Consider the following 24,817-nt stretch of genomic DNA (forward strand, 5'->3'; position numbering starts at 1 on the left):
CCATTTCCTTTCTTACTCTTCAGTAACTTTTGGGCTTACTGACATCAATTTAAGTTCACCTTTTTTGAAGACACCAGAGATTACTTTTGTGAAGCACAAAGCTGAGAAATCGGACTTTGTAATTCTACTGCATGCAAACTATATTGTTTATATTTTTGCCTATAACCAAAAGTTCATAAAAGGGATTTTGTATGGGCTCTTCTGGCTCTTTCTTTTGAGCCAAGCATGAGGTGCAAAGAGAATGAATGTTGGGTGGCCTTGCAGTGTGCAAGAAATGTTCGCTTTCAAGTCTGATTCAGAAAAACTGCTTTCTGCTTATTGTTTAGTTTGCCATAATTTATTTGTATTCACCTCCTATTATTCCCTCTCTCCCTACAATTCCACTACGACAAACATCCCATAAAACCTAAGTAGAAAGTACATTTGTCCTATGACAAGAAGTGTTCGCTAATGGTTCTTTAAACATTTTTGTCACAGCTTGTTTTCTTTAAAGTTGTCATGAAGACTTTCTTCTTCTCAAAGTGAGATATTCAGAAATGTGTTGATCACCTTCTTTCATCTTTCAAAGTCATGAGTAATTCTAGCTTGACATCATAAAGAGATTCAACTTTTAATTAGATATTTAATGAATTGTGGATAGGATCTATGACCTTGCCCAGGACTTCATGGACCTTTCCTCAATACATTGAGCCACTGTTACAGTGAGATAGAGTGGAGTGGAAGGAATCCTTCAGTGTCTTGTTCTCCTTCACAGACACTTGAGGAAGGTTAAGGGGTAGCAGGGAGAATTTTGGTTATACTCTTTTGGGAGGATAGGCGCTGCATGTATATGGCTTCTACATCTTTCTGAAATCTGAGGAAACCATCACAGTAAGCCAGTGTGAGATAATTGTCCCATTGACATCTTTGCTTTCTGAGGTCTTCTGCAGTCAGAACTTGTCTAAAGGCTCAAGACATTTAATTCTTTGCTCTTTTTGTTTAATCAGTTTTAAATCTGCTGTTTTCCTTTGTTGCTCCCCATTTATTTGATTATGTTACAAGAAGAACAGCGGTTTCCATTTGTCCTGTGTTTGTACTGTCTTTGTGCAATTTTCCTCTATATTTACTACTGTTACACTCAGTTTTCAAATGTGTTGTATGTGATATTTAGGTCATTTTGGAGAAGAGTAGGGAAGAATGTATATGTGGTGCCCTACATTCTGTTGATTCTGTAATGTCAGAGTAGTCTCAGAGTCATTGCATCTCTTTAATAATAGCTCTGAGATTTCCCTAACATGGTAGAATTAGAGGAGGATTCAAAGTGTCCTGGTTTAGAAGTGTGTTTTGGTGGAACCTTTGGGAATCATTTGGTATTTTGTTTTGTTGGTTTTGTTCTTTTTTTTCCCCCGCTAGAATTTGACTCTTACCCTGAAGATTTAATACTTGCTGGGATTAGTATTTGAGTATCTGCTTAAGGTTTCTTCACTATGAGTTTTACCATGTGCATCTGGTGGTGATTAAAGCATCTGTATGAAAGGAATAGTGTACTTAAAACTGACTTTAAATGCCCATCTGCCCTTACAGTACATTAACTTGATTCTAGTAAAGTTTTAGATGTAAGTTCAGCACATTTTATATTCCAGAGAGTTGAAATCCAAAACATGGAAAATTTTGTTCTTGTTGATAGAAATCAGAAAACTGTATAATGTAACTTAATTGTGTAAAAAGCATTCTTTTCAGAAGGGCTTGTACTGGAATAATGTTGCTGTTCTATAAATGGAAACTTCAGAATTTTGCTTCAAATATTATTAATCCAAAGTATGCAGTGATATTAATTTGTCACTGTGTAGGATTAAGGAAATACTTCAAAGTTCATATTGAAAGAAATGGCTAATAAGGTTTGGGCCATGTTGTAGTTTGTTTCAGCTCGTGGTGGGAGTCAGAGACTCTTTAAAACAAAGACTGTAGTTGAGTCTTTATTTACCTCAGGGGAGATAGCGCATAAACTACCTAATGCTTCTCATCCATCATCTCTTCCTCAGCCCCCTCCAGCCCCATGGTGATTGGAATATTTCTCTTCTACTTTCTGAAAGAACAGTTGTGTGTAGCGTGTTTATCATTAGACTTATTTCCTCCCTGTCTTCTTTCCTATCAGGTTTAATATTTTCTGTGGCTTTTTGTTTTAGAATGTTACTTTATATGAGCCTTCTACTTGTACTGAAATCACTGTTTTTCCTATGAGTTTTCTGTTTAAAAGAACCCAAACAACTGGAAACACACAGAATAAAAACCACTGTGGTTTGGCTAATGTTCTTTATATTGTCCTTTCTACTTTTGTCACTTAAACGACTTGAATTTTGGAATGCCTTTTAAAAGGATGGGTAATGGCTTTGAATGATGACTTCATTGCTCAGTTCTATTCAAAGCTCTTGTTACTTCTTGTGGCCCATCCCAGGTGCCAGACTTCTAAAAGAGTTTCTCTCCCATGCCAATTTTTTTTTGTATGAAGAGCATGAGTGGCTGACTTTTATTCCTTTTTGGGATTTAACAGCTCCCTTGGCTTACACATCACTAGTAAGTTGCTCTTGATGAAGCTGTTATCTGTAGGTGTCTTCTTAATAGTTATGGTAACAGATCAAGTTATACCTTTTGGTCTTTCCTCAGGAAAAAAAAATCATCTTCTCCATAGGGTGATGCTTAGGGATTCACAGTCCCTTACTGACACCTGTGTGTGTGACAGCTCTATTTGTGGCTGGGAAGGGAAAAGAGAATCACTGAAAGTTTGAGGCGTGAATCAGTTTTTGGAAGAGGGATGTATGGCAAACAGGTCCAGTGAGCAAAATAGGTCCTGACTACAGTTATGTACAGAAGGTGACAGTAAGATAATTGCCTAATCTTTTCCCGTCCTTTGGAATCTTGAACAGTTAGAATTGGAGTATTCCAAAGCATCAGTTTATTGCTCATGACTGTATGTTGGCTAAAGTTTTCATCTGTCAGTTTATATAATCAAATTCACTGATGATCATTTTGATAAAATGTACTGCCCTCATTGCTGGATGGTTTTTCTTCTATTTGAAATTGGGCTCCTTCCCTTTAGTTCACTACCTGTAGCCTTCAGCTGAAGAATACTCATGGTGGCAGAGTTCATCACTATTTTGTAGTACCATGTTGGCTGTTGTTCCTCTGGTTTGGACAGAGGTGTGATGTAGGCTCTGCTACAAAGGCTCAAGTGTCTCCCTTTATTAAATCATTTGAAATTAAAGCATCGGTATTCTTCGTTAACCAAGTCATCTTGGTTGTCTTTCTTTTCTGATGAGCCATCTTCAGCTTCCTTTTTCTGGGGTGCTCGTTCTCCATTTCAAAAAAGTTAGTCAATATTATGCATGAGTTACATGACTCCACGTTTTCACTATATTTATCATCTTCTGGTTAGAGATCGAGAAGAGAGGTTGGCAGCCCTTACCGCAGCTCAACAAGAAGCCATGGAAGAGCTACAGAAGAAGATTCAACTGAAGGTATGAACTTACGCTTCAGTTGAAAAATACATGAACAATATAGAATTTCTGCAAAATTATTTTCTGTATGTATGTTTTATTTGCTGGAGATATTTCAGTGCACTGTACAGTGTCCTGAATTACATAACATTGCAAGAGATTTTTATTTAGACTTCTGCATTGTAACAGTGTAATGTGCAATATAACATACACCATGTAATTTGGAAAAAGCAGGACTGAGCTCTTTGGAATTTGTTCATTTCAAAGCTTTGGACATGAGAACAAGTAAAACTGTACTTTACAAGAGAAGTTAAAGTAATTCTGAATTACATAATGAGGAGAATCAATATGTAAAAACTCCCACACTGTTTAGTGAAGCCAGTTCGCAAACAGTCACATAGGGTACTATCTAAATAATATCTAAAGGTATTGAAATGGATGCTGTCAAGTGTGGCATGCTATTTCTTTTTGTCGCATGAAGGGCTCCAGTTATTTCAATAAAACAGGCAAAAGGATCAAGCCCCTTGTTGTTCACCTGCTCAGCTGAATTGACTGTCCAGTGGAGAACCAAGGTATCAGAAGTTTTGAAGTGGTATCCACTAATTTTTGAAGAGGTGTTAAGACTTCCAAAGGGATAAATTACATTTTTAAGGTTCTGAGGTGTAACAATGTATTGAAGTTTCAAGTAATGATAAATTATGTAAATATTCTAAGATGGTTTCTGTATTTGTACAAATTCTTTCACTGTTATTCTTTGCTCTGATCCCAGTCTGAAGCAGCACAGCTGCATTTACTTGTACTGTAAAATGCAGTTTTGCTATTAAATACGGATTCATACCCCAGCCACTGATTTTAAATAATACTTGAGAGTTCATTCCATTTTCATGAGGGTTAGGTATGAAAACCCTCTGAAAGAATCCAGTGAGCTGTGCCTGCTACTGCAGGAAAATAATAAGCAACTTATTTTACTTTGTAAATTTCTTAGTTTGTACTTTATGGTTTCGTATCTGTTAGTGAAAACAGCACTACAGAAGTTATACGTTTGTAAAACTGAAAGTTGGAGTTGTATACTGTACTAGTGCATTAAGAACAAAGCCAGAACTGAGATGTTAAATGTAACTAAGAGATTTACAGAAGGACTTGCAGAGATTATTAATTGATAATCGCTTGTAAAACAAAAATAATGCTGATTGATTTTTAAATCATAGCATAATGTTAATATGGTGAATTCTAGTGCCTTTCAGAAATAAAAAATAGTTTCAATTTAACAGGCATTCATCCTAACTGTACAGTATTTCTTAATGCCCAATATGTCTTTGCACCTATTTACTGTAATTAAATCTGTTGTTTCTTTGTTACTTTGATTATTTTCCATTCAGCATGACGAAAGTATTAGAAGGCACATGGAACAAATTGAACAAAGAAAAGAGAAAGCAGCTGAATTAAGTAGTGGAAGACATGCTAATACTGATTACGCACCAAAACTTACACCATATGAACGGAAAAAACAGTGCTCGTTATGCAATGTAATGGTAAGCTCATTAGAGGGAATGCTGTCACAATTGCAGGGCCACCCTAAGCCTCAGTTATTAGCTGTCTCTTCTAAGAAAAGAGAGAATTTGGCAGCTTCAAATGAAGGTAGTTAAAAGCTAGATTTAAAGCAAGTAAAGAATGTGATTCTTTGTATAGCAGGTAGCTGAGATACCTTGTTAGAAGGTTCTGATGCTGTTGGAATTGAATGAGTTCAGGGGATGACTGGACAAGTTTCATTGCATTGAAATTCACTGAAGATTCCTAGATGTAGAGAAACCACATTTTTCTGTGCTCAAGTTTTTGAACTGAGATCTGTTGGGGGCTTAAAAGTGTTGAAAGAGAGAATCATCGTTTGCTTTGTCTCTTATTCTACTTTTCCTTAGGTATCTTATTTGTGGTGATTGCTTGAAGCCAAGTACTTTGCTAGGCAGACCTCTGATCTCAACAGGGTATCTTTCTTCTTGTGTCCATCATTCCATATGTCCCAGGGATGGTGGAGAAAAGGAAGCTGTACAGTCACTGAGTAGGAAGCCAGGAGATCTGTTCTTCTTGATGACTGGTTTTACTGATTTGCAAAGACTAGACATTATTGAATAAAGCCTTATATCCTACTAAGAATTATTTCTCTTCAAATGCTGAAGTAAAGGTTACATGGGATTACTTCAAGCAGTGCTGGAACAGAAACTTGAGTTCAACAGGGTGGAGTCTTATATATACACTGGTCATGCATTTCAGGGTGAAAGTCCAGTATATGAAGTGAGACTGAAGTGAAAATGAGATAAGAAGCCAAGAAATTTTTTTTTAAATCAATTATTATGCTGCTGGCTAGCAAATCATTATGCAATTTACTCTTAAGTCCTGCCTAAAAGGTGTTTATGTAAATTAGGTTGAGGAATAAAAGACTGTACTTGAATTTCTGAACATACTCAGGACAAATCACCTTATATCATATTATAAATACTGTTATTTATAGATTATGGAATTATCAAGGAAAAAAAATTACTATTAAGCCATTGTTGTTACAGATTTCCTCAGAAGTGTACCTTTTTAGCCACATTAAAGGGAAAAAACACCAACAAGCTGTGAGAGAAAACAGTAGTATACAAGGACGAGAGCTTTCAGATGAAGAAGTGGTAAGTTATGTAATATTTCTTTTTCTATATTAGCTCTAGTTTTAAGTGCCTTTCAGCTGAGTAGACTAAGAAGGTCTTGAAAATGCTTATAAAGGAATTGAACAAGAATGTTTGAGTTAGCATGGGAATAATAGTGCCTTTTTGAATATAGACTACCAATGAAAATGAATGAAAGAAACAGCAGATGCAAATTCTTCAGGCAATTACCATTTCAAATAGATTGTGTATAAAATGTGACTAATTCTTTTCTATTAATCCAAGGGTGTTTTTCAAGTCACTGTATTAATCATAAAAACCTGACATGTTGCAGGTGTCTGCATTTTGCTTTACATTTTTTTTTTGTTCCTGTTGCTTAAAATATCTTAGTCGTTTTGTAGGTTATCAGATGTGCTATCCTATGCATCAAAGGCAATAATGATGAAAATTGCAGTACTAAATTACTTTTAAACATAGGACTGGAAATGCTTTGCAAGTATTAGCATTTCTAGAAAGAAAAGTAATTAGTTTTTCGGTAGCTTCTTTAGAAGAATTGAGGTGATTTTTAGGAAGCACTAAGGACATTTTATACTAAACCAAGAAACTATGCTGGTTATAAGACAAGACTTCTGAATGGTTGTCTGTTTTAATTTCTTGTTGCTGCTGCCTGAATCGAAGTACAGTATTAAGTCAAGGCCTTTTCTATGAGACAAATTGTAACAGCCAGCCTTTGAGTTTTGTGTTATCCAAGAAATTTGTGAATGCCCCTGTATTGTACCCATCAAATGTTAGGAAGAAATACCATATGAGCCAGTTCTCCAGAGCTGATCCAGATTTAACTTCATTGTGTTCCAAAATCTGTTTCCAGCCGAACTGATTCAAATGACGTTTCTGAGGACCCCTAATTTTTGACTGTCTCCATCTTTCCTTCAGAGTTCTTGTTAGAATTTTTTATTTTTGGAGTCTTCTCTTTATTTACATCTTCTTACATAGTTGTAACATCTTTTCTTTTCCTTTTTAAACAGCTTTTGGGAGTTAAGTCTATGAGGTACTGAAATCCACAGAGGTGGTTATTAGTGAAAAAAAAACCAGAAAAAGAATATTGGAGAGAAACAGTAGTCTGGAGGAACAATTCTTTGCCAAGTTCCAGGCTGCCTACCCCTTCCTAACTGTAACAGAAGTACAGAAACTATCTTTTCCGTTTATTTTTTCCTTGGTTTTTTTTAGTGTTTTACAGTGGTTAGTGGGATTTATGTGGTTTTGGATTTGCTTTAAAATGCCAGGTTTACCTTATTGGATATATGGGTGAAGGCTTCATACTGCATCTCTTTGCCTAGAAATATAAGCTGTAGTACTGCAATTTTCTCATCTCTATCTAGCCTTTGCTTGTATCTGTCTAGCCACTGATAATGGAAGTAGAGCTCTTGTCGGACAGCTGTCTCAGATGAATATGGAGGAAAATGGTGAACTAGATTTTCTTTTGACTGGGTGTTATAAACTATCCAAAACATCTCATTGGACAGCTTAGCAATTCCAGCTTCCAGGAAAGGGGATCGGGTTCTAGTAGCTGCATTTGTGCCCAGCTGCTGGAAAAGAAATTCCACTAGAGGGCACAGATATCTTGGGTTTTGTGGTGTATATGCTTAAATTCAGTGTTTTCCAGCAAAAGATTTCAATGTGAGCTCAAAACCAAGGTCGAGGTTAAATGTATGGGATTTCTTGAATGCATACTTAGCGCAGGAGCAAACGGAGAGAACAGTTTTAACTGAAGGAACAGCTTGATGGCTACAATAGCAGATTTAAATGTCCTTAATCAAGATGGTATATAGTATTTGGCACACTGTCGACATGCGGATGCCTTTATTGTGATATTTCATTTAGTATTTATAGCTGTATTTTAAATAGTCTGAATATACAGTTTTGAACTCTGTTACTGTAATCTGAAATTTCCTTTGCCTAAGGCCTTCTCCACTGGTGGTTTGGTTTTGGTTTTTTTTCAAAGATCAGTGATAAGATAGATGTGCTAGAGATATAGTCACTGTAAAGCCGAAAAACAATTTTATGTATCAGAGCAACCTGCTTTGTGTACCTCTTTATTCAGCATATCTGGTTAATGCCAGACTTTGCCTCCCCCACAACTGAAACATTCACTAACTTTAAAACTTCAGGTTTTAAAATACTTGAGAAAAAAATTCCAAATTGTTATCTAGAAGTAAAACCATATTTCAGGGAAGCATAATATTCATAGTTACTTACTCATCACTGTTTTCAATTTTTTTAGTCACTGAAGGTAGCTGTAGTAAGAACACACTTGTACTACTTAAAATTATTACTTGTCATCCGTGATGTCTTTAGATTATATACATCTCATCCATGACCCTTCTTCTTTGGCATAAAAGATTTTATTTATGTCACCTTTGACCTAATAAAATTTCACCTTTAACCCCATGCACTTGACACCTCATATAACTTACTCTTGATCTTTGACTCATTTTGTGTTAAGCCTGTTTAATATAATAGGTAGCTGCCTAGGAAGAAAGCTTTTTTTTTAAATTGTAATCTCACCACCAAATTTTGTATTGGTTATTGCAGAAGGTAAGATTTAAGTATCTCTTTAAGACTTTGGAAAATGATCTAAGTAAGTGATTATCTTAAAGGTCTTCCTACAGTAAGGATTTTTGTGATTTAATTTGTTTGTAAGCAAAAAGTTATAAACTGTCCTGAATGATCATTGACATCAATTTCTCTGGGCCCCGTGGATGCTGCTAGCTGATGTTGCCAGATATAAAAAGAAACGATTATATTCTAGGTTTTTTCCCTTTGCTATAGCATCTGTAGGTTCTGTAATTTTACAGATATTTTTGGAGATAATAGAAAACCTTATGTTGGAGTGGTTTTCCATTGCTCTAGAATTAAACATATAGTGTGCTTAATTCCAGCATATATTGTGCAAGAGCTGGCAGCTAGTATTAGATCATCAATAAGATGAATTCACTTGTAGGAGCAATGTATTTGGTGAAACTCACAAAGAAAATCGTGTTGTTATGAATGAATATTAAAAATGAAGAAGCATGAAGTTGTTTCTAAGGTAGTATGATAGCTTCATTTCATCTCAGCTTTTTGCATTCTTTATTAGTCTTCAGCTGAAAAGAATATAGATTTCTCTTAAGGCAAAAAATCTATCCATTTTGAAACAGTGATCATCATGTGAAAGCAAATTAAATGCTGTTCACACTTCTTTTTAACTTTTCTTCTGTCCTATCTCTTATAAATAACATTCATTCATGGCAAAACTCTTCCGGCAGGGTAGGCTTCAGGCTAGAAGTCAGCTTTTCTTCATGATGTTTCTGAAACTTGCAGTGCTACCGCATTGTTTCACCGTTAGCTTCTGTGCAGTAACAATGCTCTGGCAACGTTTTTTCTCTCTGTTTAAATGCCTGTCTTCTTCCATCAGACTCACTGCTTTACCTTCTTCTTACGTTGCCATTTTCTGTGCGATTGATTTCCTGTCCCCTCTCTTAATTATTCATATTACTTTCAGTTCAGCAAAATATGTAAACAATGTATGCAATTTGGTTTCATTGACTTCACTGGAATCACTTAGTTTGTTTGAAGTTATGACTAATTGTTTTGCTGAATCAAAGCCTGTGTGACACAAAGGGCCTTTGATGCAGAGGCTGTTGTTGGAAAGGTGCCTGCTGAAAGCCTTAGGACAACACATGGTGATTTCATTAGACTGAGTCTCTGTAGGCACTCTGTAGAAACCCTGGAGATGTTTGCTTCCACCTGTAGCTCCTAGGTGATTTATTTATTTTTACACCCCTCTGCTTTCTTTTTTCTTTGTCTTTCCTGTCTGTCCTAGTTTGCTTTGATAAGTACATGTAACATCAGTAATCCTTCTAGCCTGCTTCCTTTGAACCATTGCCCTATCTCTTGTCTGTATCTCCTGTCACTTAAATACCATGGTTAAAAGGCACTTTTAGAGTATAAATCCTGTAATTTCATGCAGTCTATGAATGCTTCTACTAAGTGAAAAGGACCTTTAAAAAGCCATATGAAGTAGATAACTTGGCAGAGATTTGGTTCATTTATATAAGGTGCATGCTTGTATTTTATGTATTGTAAAGCAGGATGGGAGAATAACAATGCTTTCTTTGCATATGTGAAAAATGTGCTTTTTTTATCAGAGAAGAAAACTGATTCCATTATAGTCATGATGAAACAAATAACTTCTTAGAGGTATATTTAAATCAAAGGAAAATAAAATCCCATGATAGAGCAAAGAGACTTGTTGCCTGGAGTTTGACAGCATTAAAATAGGAGGATTTATGGAAGGCATGGCTGGCTGAGCCCACCCACATGGCTTTTAAACCCCCTGGGCAGTCGGTGCCTAAAGCTTTCTGTGCAGTGTGGAGTGCCAGGCTGGAAGGGGTTGCAGAGGGGCCTTTCCTGGCCTAGGCCTGCCTGGATGGCAGTGGGCGCTGACTGGCGGTGCGGGGAGCTGCAAGGCTCCTGCTGGGCTGGCAGGGCTGTGGGGAGAGCCTGCCGGCGAGAGCAGAGCCGTGCTGCTCCAAGGTCTGCTCAGGCCACCCGGGGTTTAGAGCTACCACAGCACCAGCAGAGGTGATGTTCTGACAAGTCTGAGTTGCTAAAAGCTTTCTAGGGGTGAGGGCTTGTTTTTCTTTGAGAAATCAAGCTGTTTTGTCAGAATTATGTGCTGCTTCCATTATTTCTTACAGAGGAAATTACTGAGGGAAGGAGATGTGGGAATGTTTTCATGCCTGACCTTTGCTTTTTTCCTTCTGTATTTACAAGGAGCTTTCCTGTCTAGAGATACGGTGATACTTGGATTTTGCTGTTTTATTATTTTTTTTTAATTCACTGTTTTCATTAGAATTAATAACTGTAACTATTGTTTTATTACTTCAGCCTTAGCAGTATTGGGAAAAATGCTTTTTCCTTCTCAATTAAGAGTGTTTTCAAGTTATTTTGTTTAAATGAAGAATGGTATCCTATGAACTCCTTTGGTAACTTGTCTGAAAGCTATGACTAAGCAAAATGGAAAATAATAACACTAAATTTTAATAGTTTTTTCATTTCATCTAACTGAGGAGTTTGAGATATTTATACCTGTGGGTATGTGGTCTTCTAAAAATTGTTATACAAGATTAATAGTTCTCTTTTTTTCCTTCTTGAACACTCACGTGTATGCTACATGTCTACTTGTATTCAAAGAATCACAGAATGAGTTGGATGTGAAGGAACGTTAAATATCATTTAGTTCAAACCCCCCTGCCATGGGCATGGACGCCTCCCACTAGACCAGGTTGCGCAAGGCCCCGGCTGCCCTGGCCTTGGACGCTTCCAGGGCTGGGATGTCCACTTCTCTGGGCAGCCTGTTCCAGAGCCTCACCACCCTCACAGTGAAGAACTTCCTTAAATATAATATATATATGCCATCTTTCAGTTTAAAGCCATTATCCCTTGTACTGTCTGACTTGTCTTGAGTGCAACCATTAAGCCAGTTCCTTATCCACAATGATCTGTCTGTCAAATCCACATCTTTCCAATTTAGAGGTAAGGATGACGTGTGGGACAGTGTCGAATACTTTGCACAAATCTCTTCCCTTATCTACTAATGCTGCAACCCTGCTGTAGAATACCACTGAAATTGTGAGGCATGATTCGCCCTCAGTGAAGCCATATTGGCTGTCATCAGTCACTTCCTTCTTTTCCATGTGCCTTAGCATAGTTTCCAGGAGGATCTACTCCACAATCTTGCTGTGCAGAGGCTCTGGACTCAGATTTTCATGTGAGTCTGATTTGTTTGGTTGGGGTTTTTTTGACTATGAGTTCTGTGTGCCTACTCTTCGCAGCCTTGGTCTTATTCTGGTGTGTGTTTGCACTCCAGACTCTTTTGAATGTTTGAATGATCAGTTATGACCGTTGCAGTAGAAGGCGATGATCTTGCCTCGGCTCTGGTGGTATATAATACTTAAGTAGTTCCTGAGTAATACAGTGGTGCATATGGTTTGGTCATATGTTGAACAATATTGCTGTTTCTTTTATCCACAGAGTTACAGAATATAGACTTCATTTTAGGTTCATATTTTTCTTGGCATTTGATTATAATTTTCTAACAGTAGCCCATTTTTCTTCTCTGTTGCTCAGTGAAAGCAATCTGTAAATCACTTACAAACAGAAACTCCCCATTGCAATAAAGCCCCAGGTTCTGGTTGAATTTGTTTTATTCAGTTTTTTTTTCCCTCTCCTGAGGAAGGGAGGATTTTTTTACAGAGGAGCTGAATTTAGAGGAATGGAATCAGGCCAAGCATCTGTGGTCTATTTTTGTTTAGGGATGTTTCGTATCCATTGGATACCTGTGGTCCTTTCAGCACTGGAGCTCTGGCCGTGTAATTCTGCAGTGAATACATTTGTTCTAGAAGAAGCCGTCATGGACAATCATGTCATTACAAAGTTAAATCCATGATGCCATTTGCAGAAGGTCTCTCAGTCCTCTGTACAGCATTAGCTTCTTACCTTCAATACATTATAAAGTGTTGTTTTTCTTGGCAAAAAAGTGTACATGATTAATTGTTTATTGGCTGTGTCTGTAATTGTGATAGATCATTGCCCTCTTCCTCCTTTTGGCTTGCATATCTTGAATACTCACAGCCAGTAAGAAAAACTACTGCTGGCAGGGCCAAGTGCACTCTCATTTCCCCCTTTCTCTTGCATGCCCTTGCAGCCAGGTGAAAATGTCAGTGCCTTCCAGCTTCCTTCCCTGATCTGCCAAGGAACATGTTCCATGTCCAGTATCCAGATTTCTCATTCTCATAGAATAAACAGCTTTACCTTGCTTTCTGTTCCCACATTTGGGACTGACAAGTGGGAAAAGGAACAATGTTAAAAAACCCAAGAAATACCTGAGCCTTCTATTCAGAATATTATTTGCCATTTATCTTGATGGCAGGATGTTGTATCATCAAATTCATGGGAAAGCAAGGTGACTAAAAGTGTAGTTGGTATTAGCAGTAAAATTAGTATTTAATTTGGACAGGATAAAAAGCAGTACCAGTCCCTCATAAAAAACAAACAAACAAACAAACTAATCTTAGTTAAATTCAAGAAGTGGAGGAAAAACTACTTTACAATATAAGGTCAATCTTCAGGTTTGTGTGAATTATAATTTTTTTAATGCTCTATGCTTGTATTGTAAAGCATATTCTAGCATAGAAATGTGAATAATTAAAATCTTGATTTGGGGAAAATAATATTTGTGTATGCATTACTTGATTTTTATAACCCGTTTCTTCACATATGAAGCATTTACAATAACTCATATGAATGGTGACAGATAAACACCTTTCTTATATTGAATCTTCTCTGTGTTGTGGAGTGCATCCCTTGTGCTATTCTAAAAGTATTTGATCTTTTGATGATTAAGCATTAACGACCATTTGTGTTTCAAGCTGTCATTGGTTATAATATTGGAAGTTCAATTTTGCATGTGATGTAACTCGTAAACTCCTTGAGCATCTGTTTTTCATATGAAATATTGTCCTAGGCTATGAGGAAAAAAATAAATTACCGAGGAGTTTTATCAAAACATGTAATAAAATCATGAACAAATACTCCTGTGGTAATGTGATTTAGAACTGAACCTTAAAAACCTCTTCAAAATTTGGCAGATGCATCCCTGAAGTGATTATATGCAAGTAAGAAACCATTATTCCAGACATTGGCAATAAATATCGGAAGCATTTTAAAATCATTTTCTGCACTTACAGGATGTTGTCTGTTTTGTAACAGGTAAAGATGTTAATCAAAAGATACACGTAGGCTTCAGAGTAGTTACCTGTTAACTTTGCTAGAATATGTTCCTTACATGCCTTACATTTATACAAAGCACTCAGTTTCCTACTATTTTTTTTTATTAAATAGTAAATGAATCACAAAAATTATTATGTGAGATAAGCCACTACAAGAATTTCTTTATAACCGTGCTTATGTTTGTTATTTTAATGCTGATATGAGAGGGGAAGTAAAAACAAGTGTTTGAAAATTCTGAAGATTGAATTTAGATAAATAGCTAGAAACAGATATTTTTCAAGTTGCCTTGGTCTGCAGAATTGGGTTAGAAAACTTACAGGAATGCCTTTTCTTTCCAAACTTGAGGATTCAAGGTTGGAAAGAATACAAAAGTAAATAGGGATAACCAGTGTTATGGTATTCTGGCACTTCTGCTTTGGTCTGGGCCAGAATCCAGCAGGGAATGAAAATGAGAAATAATAGATGAAAAAAAAAACTATAAACTTTTCAGATTCCAAGAAGGTTATTTTGGCTCATTTTTAGGGGTGAAAGTCCTGTAGCTGGAAGGGTTTCCCACTTAGATGAATTGGTTAGTCTCTGTGTGATGGAAATGTAGCTAATTAAGCCTGTCTCACACTCTACATAAAATGGGCTGTACGCTGGAAAGGTGGGGGCTTTATGTGCCTGTTGCTAGACAGCAAGATTTCACTCCAGTGCTGCTGTGTGGTGGCACAGGACCCTCCAGAGCTTACAGAAAGCCGCAGAAAGTACGTGATATAGTGGGTGATGATCCTGGCCACGCCTGCCAGCAACTGGCTGGCTTCAGACCAGGGGATTTTCAGAGCCTCCTTTCCCCAGCTGTTAGTGCTGCCTTTTAGAAGGAGTGTTGTGCTTCAGGACAGCCAGTGAGGAGCAACGTGCACAGAAGAGAACAGAGGATCTTAAGTTACAACTGCCCTACAGCAACAAATGCCAGGCTGTGATTTTCTTCTCAACTTGAGCAAATAAAGATGCTTTACTGCAGTATTTTTCTACCTATGCAGTTCTGCCCCAAGCAGAATTAATGAAAAGCCAATGCTTACTTAAAAAGAAAGGAAAGGGAAATAAGTGTTTGTGTTATGCTCACTCCTAATTTTAGAATAAGGAAATTTTGTTAGGAAGAATTCTGTCTGGCACATTTTACATCACAATTTAATGATGTTACTATAAATATTTGCTGAGTAGTGAAATGAGTAGTAGCTTATATGTAATACAGAGAGCCAAATATGTCATAGTCAAAGAAATGGGGTAGAAAAATAATTTTGCAGTTGTGTTGTGGTTTGATAAATACTTACATATCCGCTATTTCATCTGTCAGGGTCAGATACATGGATGTTGTTACTGTAATTGGGACATTAAATAGGGAGAGCTAGTCCAGAGTGTTGCTCTTGTGAATGCCTACTGTGTGCAGAGAGTGTCAATTAGGAAATTATGTCCTAATTGGAAGTTAGGAAATTTATTCTCCAGCTGTTAAATTTTAAGTAGATTACCAAGGTTCAGAATCCAGCTTTTACTGTGGCTTTCCTCATCCAGACTGAAGTGGACTGTGCTCGGCTGTATAGCATTTCACCATTTAGTAGTATTTACTATACTTCTGATGGAAACATTTTGCAACTATGGTTGTTCTGGAGTCTGAAAAATTTATTTCAGACAATATTGATAATGCTGTAATCCTTCTAATATAAATGTGTCATATAAGAAAAAGGGGTGTCATTCAGTGTATGGAGGAAAAACCTGGTTATAAAAAGTGCTTAGGCAACTAAAATCGTCAGCTTCAAGGTGCGAAATGAACTGGATAGTTTTCCTGTTTCTGGCAGTTGAATGGGACGAGGCAATAACTAGCAAAAATGTGACTTCATGGGTGACCTTTTTAGTTTTATCTATAATGGTTTTGGCAACTCGATTTCTCATGTAGTTGGTAGATGAGGCTCATCTGTTGCATTTGGAAAGTTTCAGGGCTTTTAGTGATCAAAAGTCAGAACAATTGAGGATGGAGGGAGAAGAGAGGAAAAGCACATTTTTTTTTGTAAATAATCTAATTTCTGTCTTGTCTGTTTTTTGGTGGTTGCAGTTTTACAGGTTCATTTAATGTTATTTCTTTTATCACCATGCTTGTTAATGAAGTGTTGAAACTTCTACAGGAAATTAATTTCAGTGTTTTAAAAGTTACTTCAGTGTTATATAAAAATTACTAGAGGTCTATATGGCTATGTTGAATAATAATGTGTTTATACAGAATGACATTAAATATCAAACTGTATGTATTTACCACGTTACTTTTAAGTTTCACAAGCTTTTTCAGCTAGACAGTCTCCCTGTGAGAAACAGGCCCAGTATACCTTGTGATTTTTAAAAACAACCTTTAGTTGTGGTGAATGCGTGTAAATTACAGTGGGGAGAAATAGCAGGAGTGTTTCTACATTAATTAATCACAGAGCTGTCACCATATGAGTATATATAGAGGAGTATATAAGAAATATTTCAGCATTCAATTCTTGTTTCCATATTTTGCAGCTCGACATCACAGCACAGGACAGACTAACTGCTCTTTGTGGCACAGAGTCTGCTGTCATCTTGAAAGTCGATGCCTTATTTAGTGGCATAGTTGATCTCAGCTGAGCAACTTAGAAGATGAGTTATCAAGTATGAAAAGTGGTGGCAGAAATCCAATCCTTAACAACCATCATAGCTGGCTCTATATTAATCCTGAGACTAAAAAATAGTCTTTTAGGACAAAACCAGCAAAATTACTATATTATACATAAGTCTTTAAAGCAAAGCTTTAGACAAATTGCACAGCTAAAATTGACATTGCTGAAACTGCCGTGAACATTTTTGATAGGTTTCAATACAGACCTTAGTCACAGAAGCTTTCCATAGAAAAGGGCCTTTACTTAATAATGCTTTGCATTTATAATGGTCTAAATTGTGCAAAGGTGTAGTGGTTTACTAATATCTGAGGATTTGGGGTCAGAACATGCTCAACATAGCACAGAATCAGGCCAGTAGTGCCCCTTCATGTTGTCATAAAAGCAAACCCAGATTGCCTGTATAGAGAGGGGAAATTAATCTGGGAAATTCTAATTGCATTTAGCTTTTACTTGTGTAAAAATAATAATTTAAATAAATAAATAAATAAAAGGCTTTCAGGAAAAAGTGACTAGATTACCCAACTATTCTGCATTAACTTTATTAGAAATAAAGCCACCCTGAAACAGAATGGTTTCATTTTTGCTTAAATGAAAGCATTCAGAGGTTGACAAAAGTTTGCTTTCTAAACACTGCACTGGCATCACTTGCTTTTGCACATTTTGGGCAGTTACTTTTACAGTATGTTAACCTAGCTAGTGGTTGTGCAGGTAAAAATGACTCATGAATTTAATTATTTCAAGTATTGGACATACTCTGCTTCAATGTGACTCAGTGGATTTAAAACCATTTATTTTTTCAGGTAACTGGTAGGAGCTTAGTAAAACATGGGAATAGATATTTTTACACTGCTCTTAAGCATGAAATAGCAGCAGCTATCTTCAGATGTCTGTCATTGCACACCAAGCTGTTAGTTATCCTTGTTTCACACACCTGAATGGCACAGATCTGCTTCCTGTGATAATCCTACGCTTTGATCTGTACCTTCAAAAAGTGACTGTTTTTGTGACACAAGGTATTACTCTAGTCTTACTTTAATGAGCTGTATGTATAAAGTCTGTTATTAATCCAGACTGCCACATGTGAAAGCTGAGAACTCTGAGAAACATCATTCACGAAGGTGCTTGAGTTCATGTGAATCATCCTGTGTGCTATTGACAGCAAGGCCTCTTTTGGCCCTTGCAGGCCAATAAATGAATGTGCTTGTTGAACCCTGTAGTTCACTTGAGTCATCTGCTAAGCCAGAGATAAGGTGAAGAAAAAGAGACAAGTGTCTGCTAAGGGGAGAACAGACTGTCTTGCATTTCTGCCTAGCAGAAGTCTGATGCCATGTTGCAGTTGCACCGTGTAGCAGGACAGCAGGATGCCTGCACCCCCCAATGGAGAGGTCCTGCCCCTTCTCTAAGGTGGTGTCTGTTTCAAAGTGCAGTGTGAACTTCCTTCTGCTCTGCTGTCACTTTGAAGGATAAAAAACAGTAGATGTAGAACTATAGTAACATTCCCTGTTAGTTTAGTTATGCTAGAAGTGCTTCATCTCACTCAGAAGACATGAGGTAAACTAATGGCAAATTACAAAGTTCTGGGGTGTACTAGTTCACTTTGGAAAGTGGGGGTGAACGTGTCAAATCCCACTGAAAAACTTACTAGTTTTTCAAATAACTGAGCATCCACAAAGTGTCACAGATTAAATACCCTGAAGCTCAGCAGCAAAGCAGGAGTAGTTTCGTAGTCTGTTCTGAGGAAGTCCTTGCTTAACAAAGAAAAACTCAAAACCATTGGTTTACTGTGAAGTTTTGGCCTTTATGACCAGGTTTCTGGTTTTTAGAAATAAGGTTTGTGGGAGAGGCTATTTTTAAGCGGGTGTTCAGCAGTACATCTCTCTGAGGAGACAAAAACAAACTGGGGTTTCATGATCAGCACTGAAATGGTTTGTGTTTTGTGCTACTACAGATTGGTTAAGAACTAACTCATGGAAAAACTGGGGTATTTTGCTAGTCTTGCTCTCCTGAATCATGCTCAGCCTTTTAAGATACATTTGAAAGTTCTCCTTGAAGCACTTCTTGCTAAAATTAAATGGATCATATGAAGGGTGAGGAAGATACTTACAAAAGCTGTTAGAACTGTATTACATACGGATATAGCAATAGCCATGGTTTGAATAACTCGGACAATGCACCGAGGAAAAAATACTCAGGTGTACCTGGAGTTAGACAGGATAGGCTGCGTAGTTCAAGTCACTGTTACTTTTAGAATTTGCTTAGATTATTATGCTTGCATTCTTATGCCTAATGTTAATTCAGTGTTCATTTTGTATTTGTGTGATTTAAGATAGAAATTTCAATTACTATTTTGACCAAATATATAGCTAGGTTATATCATGCAGCAATGCTTTACAAAAACTAAATGGTCTTTTTCCAGGAAATATCATGGAGATTTATTTTGTTTGCCACAGGCGTAGTATTTTCCCAAATCAGTGGAAGAAAATATAGGTAGTTTTCTGGAAAATGTTGTTTAAACATTTTTTTTTAACACTTCACCTTTTGCTGTGAATTTTAAGGATACTTATCAAGAAGGAAGGAATAACTACATCTGATTATGGTACTAATAATTTTCTAGGATAAAGTGTCCTAATAAGCAGCGGTGACCCGTACTTCATAATGTGTTGGCTGTTCTGTAAGAGAACAAATATAAGCCTCAGTGTATTAAAAATGGGGCAAATATATTCTAATAACTGGCACTAAACTGATTGTTCATTGTTACTTGTACAAGTGAAGCACTGGCTGTTGCAGCCCAGTAGTAAAAGCAGCCATAATGCAATATGGAGCTAGGGTGTGAACTGGTGGCACTGCAGTATTTGTATGGGAGATTTCAGTAGCGCGAGTGAGTCTCTTAGTCTTCCTTTAGTGTAGAAGGATGTTGTAGTATCGGGCAAAACACCAGGTTACACCTATTTTTCAACCAAAGTAGACTAGCTGTGGGCGTTGTGTACCACAGTGTAGTGGTTTAACTGGGTCACTTTTAAAATTGTGTTGATTAAAGTTTCTTGCATTGACGAGGGAGGGTCTTCAGACATTGATAGGTCAGAAGACGTTAAATTCAGTAATGCACATTTAAATTGGAAAGTTTAGAAGCAGCACTCAGGTAGAAATACTTCATGGTTCTTAAAATCTAACATTCTGCATAGAGTACTTGGAATAAATTTCTAACTTGAGAGAACTAAAGAGAAATAAGGTAGTGGAAAGTTTATCAGCTGTAGGTTTTGAGAGGGTTGTTGTTTGTTTGGGATCTTGGGGGGGGTTGATTTCATGTGGAGTTTCTGTATAGTCTGATGGGTATTGGAATTGTTGCAAGCACTTAAATGTCCATTCATGGATAGCATAGGTCAATCAAAAGTGAGAACAGCTTTAGGGGAATAGCTTTGTTGGTTATTCATCTCTAAATTATAAATACCTATTTTAAATGTATGCTCTGAAGTGTAATGTGGTAGTCTGTACTTTCACTGCAAATATCTCTGAGGCAATGGGAAATTTTTTGTAACTTTAAAAAAAAAAATCATGAAACAAAGCATTTACAGAAAATCACCCGGTGTAAGCACATTCCCTTTTCTTGCACGCCCTTGTGTAAAAACTACAGTTTCATAAAGTGTTTCTTCTGTGGGCAACTGAGATTTTACGAGTATTTTTACTCTAAATGCACATTTAATGTGAAAGGAAATGTAATATTCTGGTAACATTGTAAGTAGTCAATAGTTTCAGTATATTTTAACAGAAGTTAAGACAAGTTTAGATTTTCATGAAGGGTTAAAATCATAAGAAAATTAGTTCACTTAATATAATGAGTTATGTTAGTAGAGCAGGGCATTGGTTTCATGTAGCCATAAAAGGCAGCTTGGAGAAGAGAGAAGATATCAGTTGGAGTTTGTACTGAAGTAACAGTTTCTTGAAAATGAGGGACAATATTTGTTCTTTGCTTCTCTAAGTATTTTTTCTCCCTTATTAAAAATAACTGACATTTATTCTCTTCATTGTGAAATAATATCTTTTCCAAAATTTCTTTTAAAGTTTTTCGTAATTTTGTTAACCTTTTGTTAAATATTTACTACTGTTGTTTCCTAGGAAGATCATCTATGATCTCCATCACATACTGTAAGGTTAAATATTATTTCCATATTTTCTGCAGGAGCACCTGTCACTAAAAAAGTACATTGTGGATATTGTGATTGAGAGTTCTGTTCCTGCGGAACCATTAAAAGATGGAGAGGAGAAACAGAAAACTAAAAAGAAAGCCAAAAAGCTGAAGGCACGGATGAACTCTAGGTAGTACAGTTTTCTTCTAAATTTTCTTTTTCTTTAAGTTTTGTCCTAAACTTTACCTTTTGTCCTTTAGTACGAGTGCAGTGAAAGGCGAAAAAAAAATTAAAATTATTTGCTTTGGGAGTCTCTTGAAAATAACACTGATGAGCCTAATTTATGGCCACTTTCTCTGATTGAGAAAGAAAACTGAGTATCGATCTGGAGCCCTTGCTTTCACCTGTTAAGAGCTTTTCTCATAATTGGATGCCAGTGCCCTGCCAAAACTGTAGCCTCTTCTAGCATACAATAGCATGTTTAAATTTGTGTAAACTATGCCTATTTTTCTTCCTAGCTATTGATTTTTAAATGAAGTATCAAAGAAAATCAATAGTAATCAACAAATAGAAGTCAGCCTGCTGTAGCGTCAAATCCCGTGACTAAATTTAATCATTTTTGTTGCCTGTCACAACAAAAAGAAAGTTAAAAATATCTCAAAATGGAAAGTGAGTTGTCAGACCTGCAATTTGTTATTAGTCTAAAGAGTGACATGTGCGAATTGGTATGATACGCAGGACATCATTACATCATGAGCTGGCAGTGTCAGTCTTTATAGCTGAGTAGTCCCCAGCTGAGGTTAATACTTAACTGAATTTTATAACATGTTTTTGCATTTATCTCTGAAAATATTTTTCAGAAGGTAAGAATCATTGTTACATATTCTGTCTGTCTTGTTTTTAAGCAGGAAGTGTTACAAATACAAGAAAACCACCTGAATGTTTTTTTAAAGCTATGGTAAAAATGTGATATTTTTATTAACTCAGAACACTGGTAATGTTGGCACATTAGTCTTCCAAACCACAATACTTCTATAATCTGCTGCTGTTTCTGATTTTTTTTTTTCCTCTTTGGATGAGCAAATCCACTCTCTGAATATCACGTCAGAACATACTGTTGAAACTGGGTAAAGTATTCTGCCAAGTTTCAGATTGCTCAAGAGGAAGAGTTACTCATATTACCTGTTGATTTAAAACAGTTATTGAGTCCAATTTTAATTCTTTCTCAAGAGCTTCATCTGTTGAAGTCAGTCAAAGACTTGTCAGACCTAGGAATACAAGCTCAAATAATAATTTTCTATTGGCACTGAAAAACTTTCACAGAACATTTTGAATTCTTCTGTGTCAGACTGCTGGGTGAGTTGGCATATTCATCATGAAAAATCAGAATTAAACAGTAATAAATGAACACAATTTTACAAAGGTGATATACCGTTGAAAAATACAGTGAAAGTTTCAAAATTAAGAGGAGTTAATGTTGTCGAGACACGAAATTCACAGTCATTGAACTTGTTTTTAGTTTTAAAGGGTGACAAAATTTTTCAGTGGGATTACTGTTCTTGAAGATAACTGGGAGTTAAATTGAAGATTTCACCATGAGTTTTCTGATGTTAACACAGAGGACTTACTAATAAAAATGTCCAGTAGCAATACAAAGCAAAGGTTGTTCTATGGAGTTTCAAACAAAAAAATTGATGAGGGGAATTAAAAAATCCATTTGGGAAATTTAATTTTAGCCATGCAAATCTTGCCAGTCTTCTGCAGTTACTATAACTGACATTTCAGTAATAGTAACAAAGGCATAGTAACTACAAATGCTGCCAGGGTGTTCCTACATATAAGCTTCTTATTGATGAGGTGGGGAGGTTTTCCATGTTCAGAAAATGGAAGAGGATGAGCTTAATTTATGTGACTAAAACAATAACCTCAGAATTACAAATGAAATAATAAATGACATAATTTAGGTAATGTCTACTATGTCTCTGCCCAGCAGTCTGGACAGTACTACCACCAGATGGCTAGGAGCTTAATGCTCACAATCTACTCAAAACTTTGGTGGAATATATAGTTAAAGTACTCATTTTTTTTTATTGAGGATGGTTTGAAGATGAAGAGTACTTGATGTCAGTAATTCACATAGTTTCACAGGTGTTAGCAGATGATCTGCAAACCATGTTTTATTACGCATTTGTAACTGTACTTCTTCTCTAGAAAAAGAAATAGTTACCACAACCCTCCTTATACCTCAAGATTTGAAAGTATACATCCATTTCAGTTTCTAGGAAGTTTAAAATTGAAAAAAAAAAAGAAAGTAACTGCATCCAAATAAGTTCCAGTTGCTCTCCTGAGTTTCTAGATCTTAAATCACTATTACAGTATCAAAGCAACGGAGGACAAAGGTGGATGATGGGACAAACTCTGATCAGTGAGTTATTAGAAAAGTTCAGAAGTTTTGTTAATCTTATTAATTATATTTATAACCCAAAGCCATTAAACTGGTGCTATGTTAACAATTGATATATAGCTAAGTAAATTGTCTCAGGTTAACATGTATGAGGTGCTAGCAGAAGAATACTTCAGTGCCTGTATGGCAAAAGGAGGCTTGATGGATTCTGACCTCAAGCAATAGAGGTGTAGTTACCAGCTAGGAAGTATGTACAGTTGAGAGATGCTCTGTGATGGATTTAAAGCACTCCAGTCATGTTCATTTAGAAACAGATATTGAAGGTGATTATTCATGTTTGACTGACTCACTGTACAAAATTCAAAGCTGAAATGTGTTGTTTCTGGCTAGGAGGCAGGAAAGAAGGCAAAAGGTTAATAAAGGAATCTCACTTTCATGTTTAATACTAAATTCAGTTGTGATTAATAGCTTTATTAATGATGCGCAAATCTAAAGCTAGCGGTAATCTAACAATATTTGCATGTAGCATAAGTTGTATGTTGTATAGGTTAAGCAACCCAGGGGAAAATCTGGGTACCTTTGGATAACTTCATCCTCTTGGGTGAACAGAAAATACAAAGAAATGTTTAGCATAGGTATCTGAGAGAAATAGTAGGAATTAAATCTTTACTAACTAAGTCATTTTTTTTTACAGTGAAGCAATGAAACACGTTTCTCATTGGAGGCCATTGTCAAAATCTTAGATTTGAAACAAAATGATTGGACATTTTTTAAGTTGGCAAGAACATCAACTGACAGCAGTTAATGTTCAGAATACCTTGAAAATCAATAGGAAACACCATTTTTATGGGTGAAAGTTGCTCTCAGGCATTTTTTTTTTTCTACTTCTGTCCTGAGGGGCTTTTGGCACTTTATTCTGGGGCTTTTTACATGTGGTCTTGGTGGAGGTAGCATTGTGATGACATTACCTCATCACAGATTTAGTCCAGTGTGCCAGTTAAGTTTCATTCAGGTGTGTGTACAGGTTTTTTTAAAGAGTTTTCCAAGCATGAATAATATTGTCCCTTGTTCGTTCTGAAAACACAAGCTCAAGAGGCTTGAACAGCAGATCTCCCTCAAGTCCCTAGAGATCCATGTTGCATCTGTGAATTCTTCATTCCAGGGTACTAATCAAAAGAGGAATTTCAACAGATCAGATGTTTTTAATGGCTTAATGCTTTTACTTGCCTGCTGGATGTTCCATTATCACAGGGCTCTGTCTCTGAGAATTGAGATTTTTCTGAATCTCTCTAGTGTCTGGGTTAGTTTTACTTCATGTGTGTATGCTGTTAAAGAAAGGTTACAGGATTAGCACTGTGAATCCTGTTTTCGCTGATGAGCTGGTCCTGATTATCACCTGTTGGCACAGGCTGGCTGGAGTCAAAACAGGCAGTGGAAAAGGCTTGTCTCCATCTTCCTACTTTTTGGCATATGGCCAGTGTAAATAACACTTTTAAAGGACTAAAGAGGTTTGTTATTTCTGTTTCCAGCAGTAAAACAGTCATTCATGGAGGTATTTACTTCTATGCTGTATGCCTGACAAATTTCATTGTGTTACAATATAGTCATTAGTTACATAAAAATACTTCTGTACGTGTACATATAATAAATGATTTTGGAACTACCTATCACT

General features: G+C 36.4%; 1 protein-coding gene across 2 annotated transcripts in view; it reads left to right on the top strand.

Moving 5' to 3' along the window:
* SCAPER (S-phase cyclin A-associated protein in the ER) overlaps window positions 1–24,817 on the top strand; it is a 124,122-nt gene that overhangs the window by 17,671 nt on the left and 81,634 nt on the right. For both annotated transcript variants that reach the window (XM_008943171.1, XM_008943172.1), the window contains exons 13-16: window positions 3,413–3,494; window positions 4,853–5,005; window positions 6,032–6,139; window positions 20,795–20,931. In XM_008943171.1, the coding sequence (XP_008941419.1) occupies window positions 3,413–3,494; window positions 4,853–5,005; window positions 6,032–6,139; window positions 20,795–20,931 (480 nt within the window). The remainder of the gene's footprint in view (window positions 1–3,412; window positions 3,495–4,852; window positions 5,006–6,031; window positions 6,140–20,794; window positions 20,932–24,817) is intronic.

This window comes from Merops nubicus, unplaced genomic scaffold, assembly GCF_000691845.1.
Source record: "Merops nubicus isolate BGI_N331 unplaced genomic scaffold, ASM69184v1 scaffold31416, whole genome shotgun sequence".
In the NCBI taxonomy this organism is placed as follows: domain Eukaryota; kingdom Metazoa; phylum Chordata; class Aves; order Coraciiformes; family Meropidae; genus Merops; species Merops nubicus.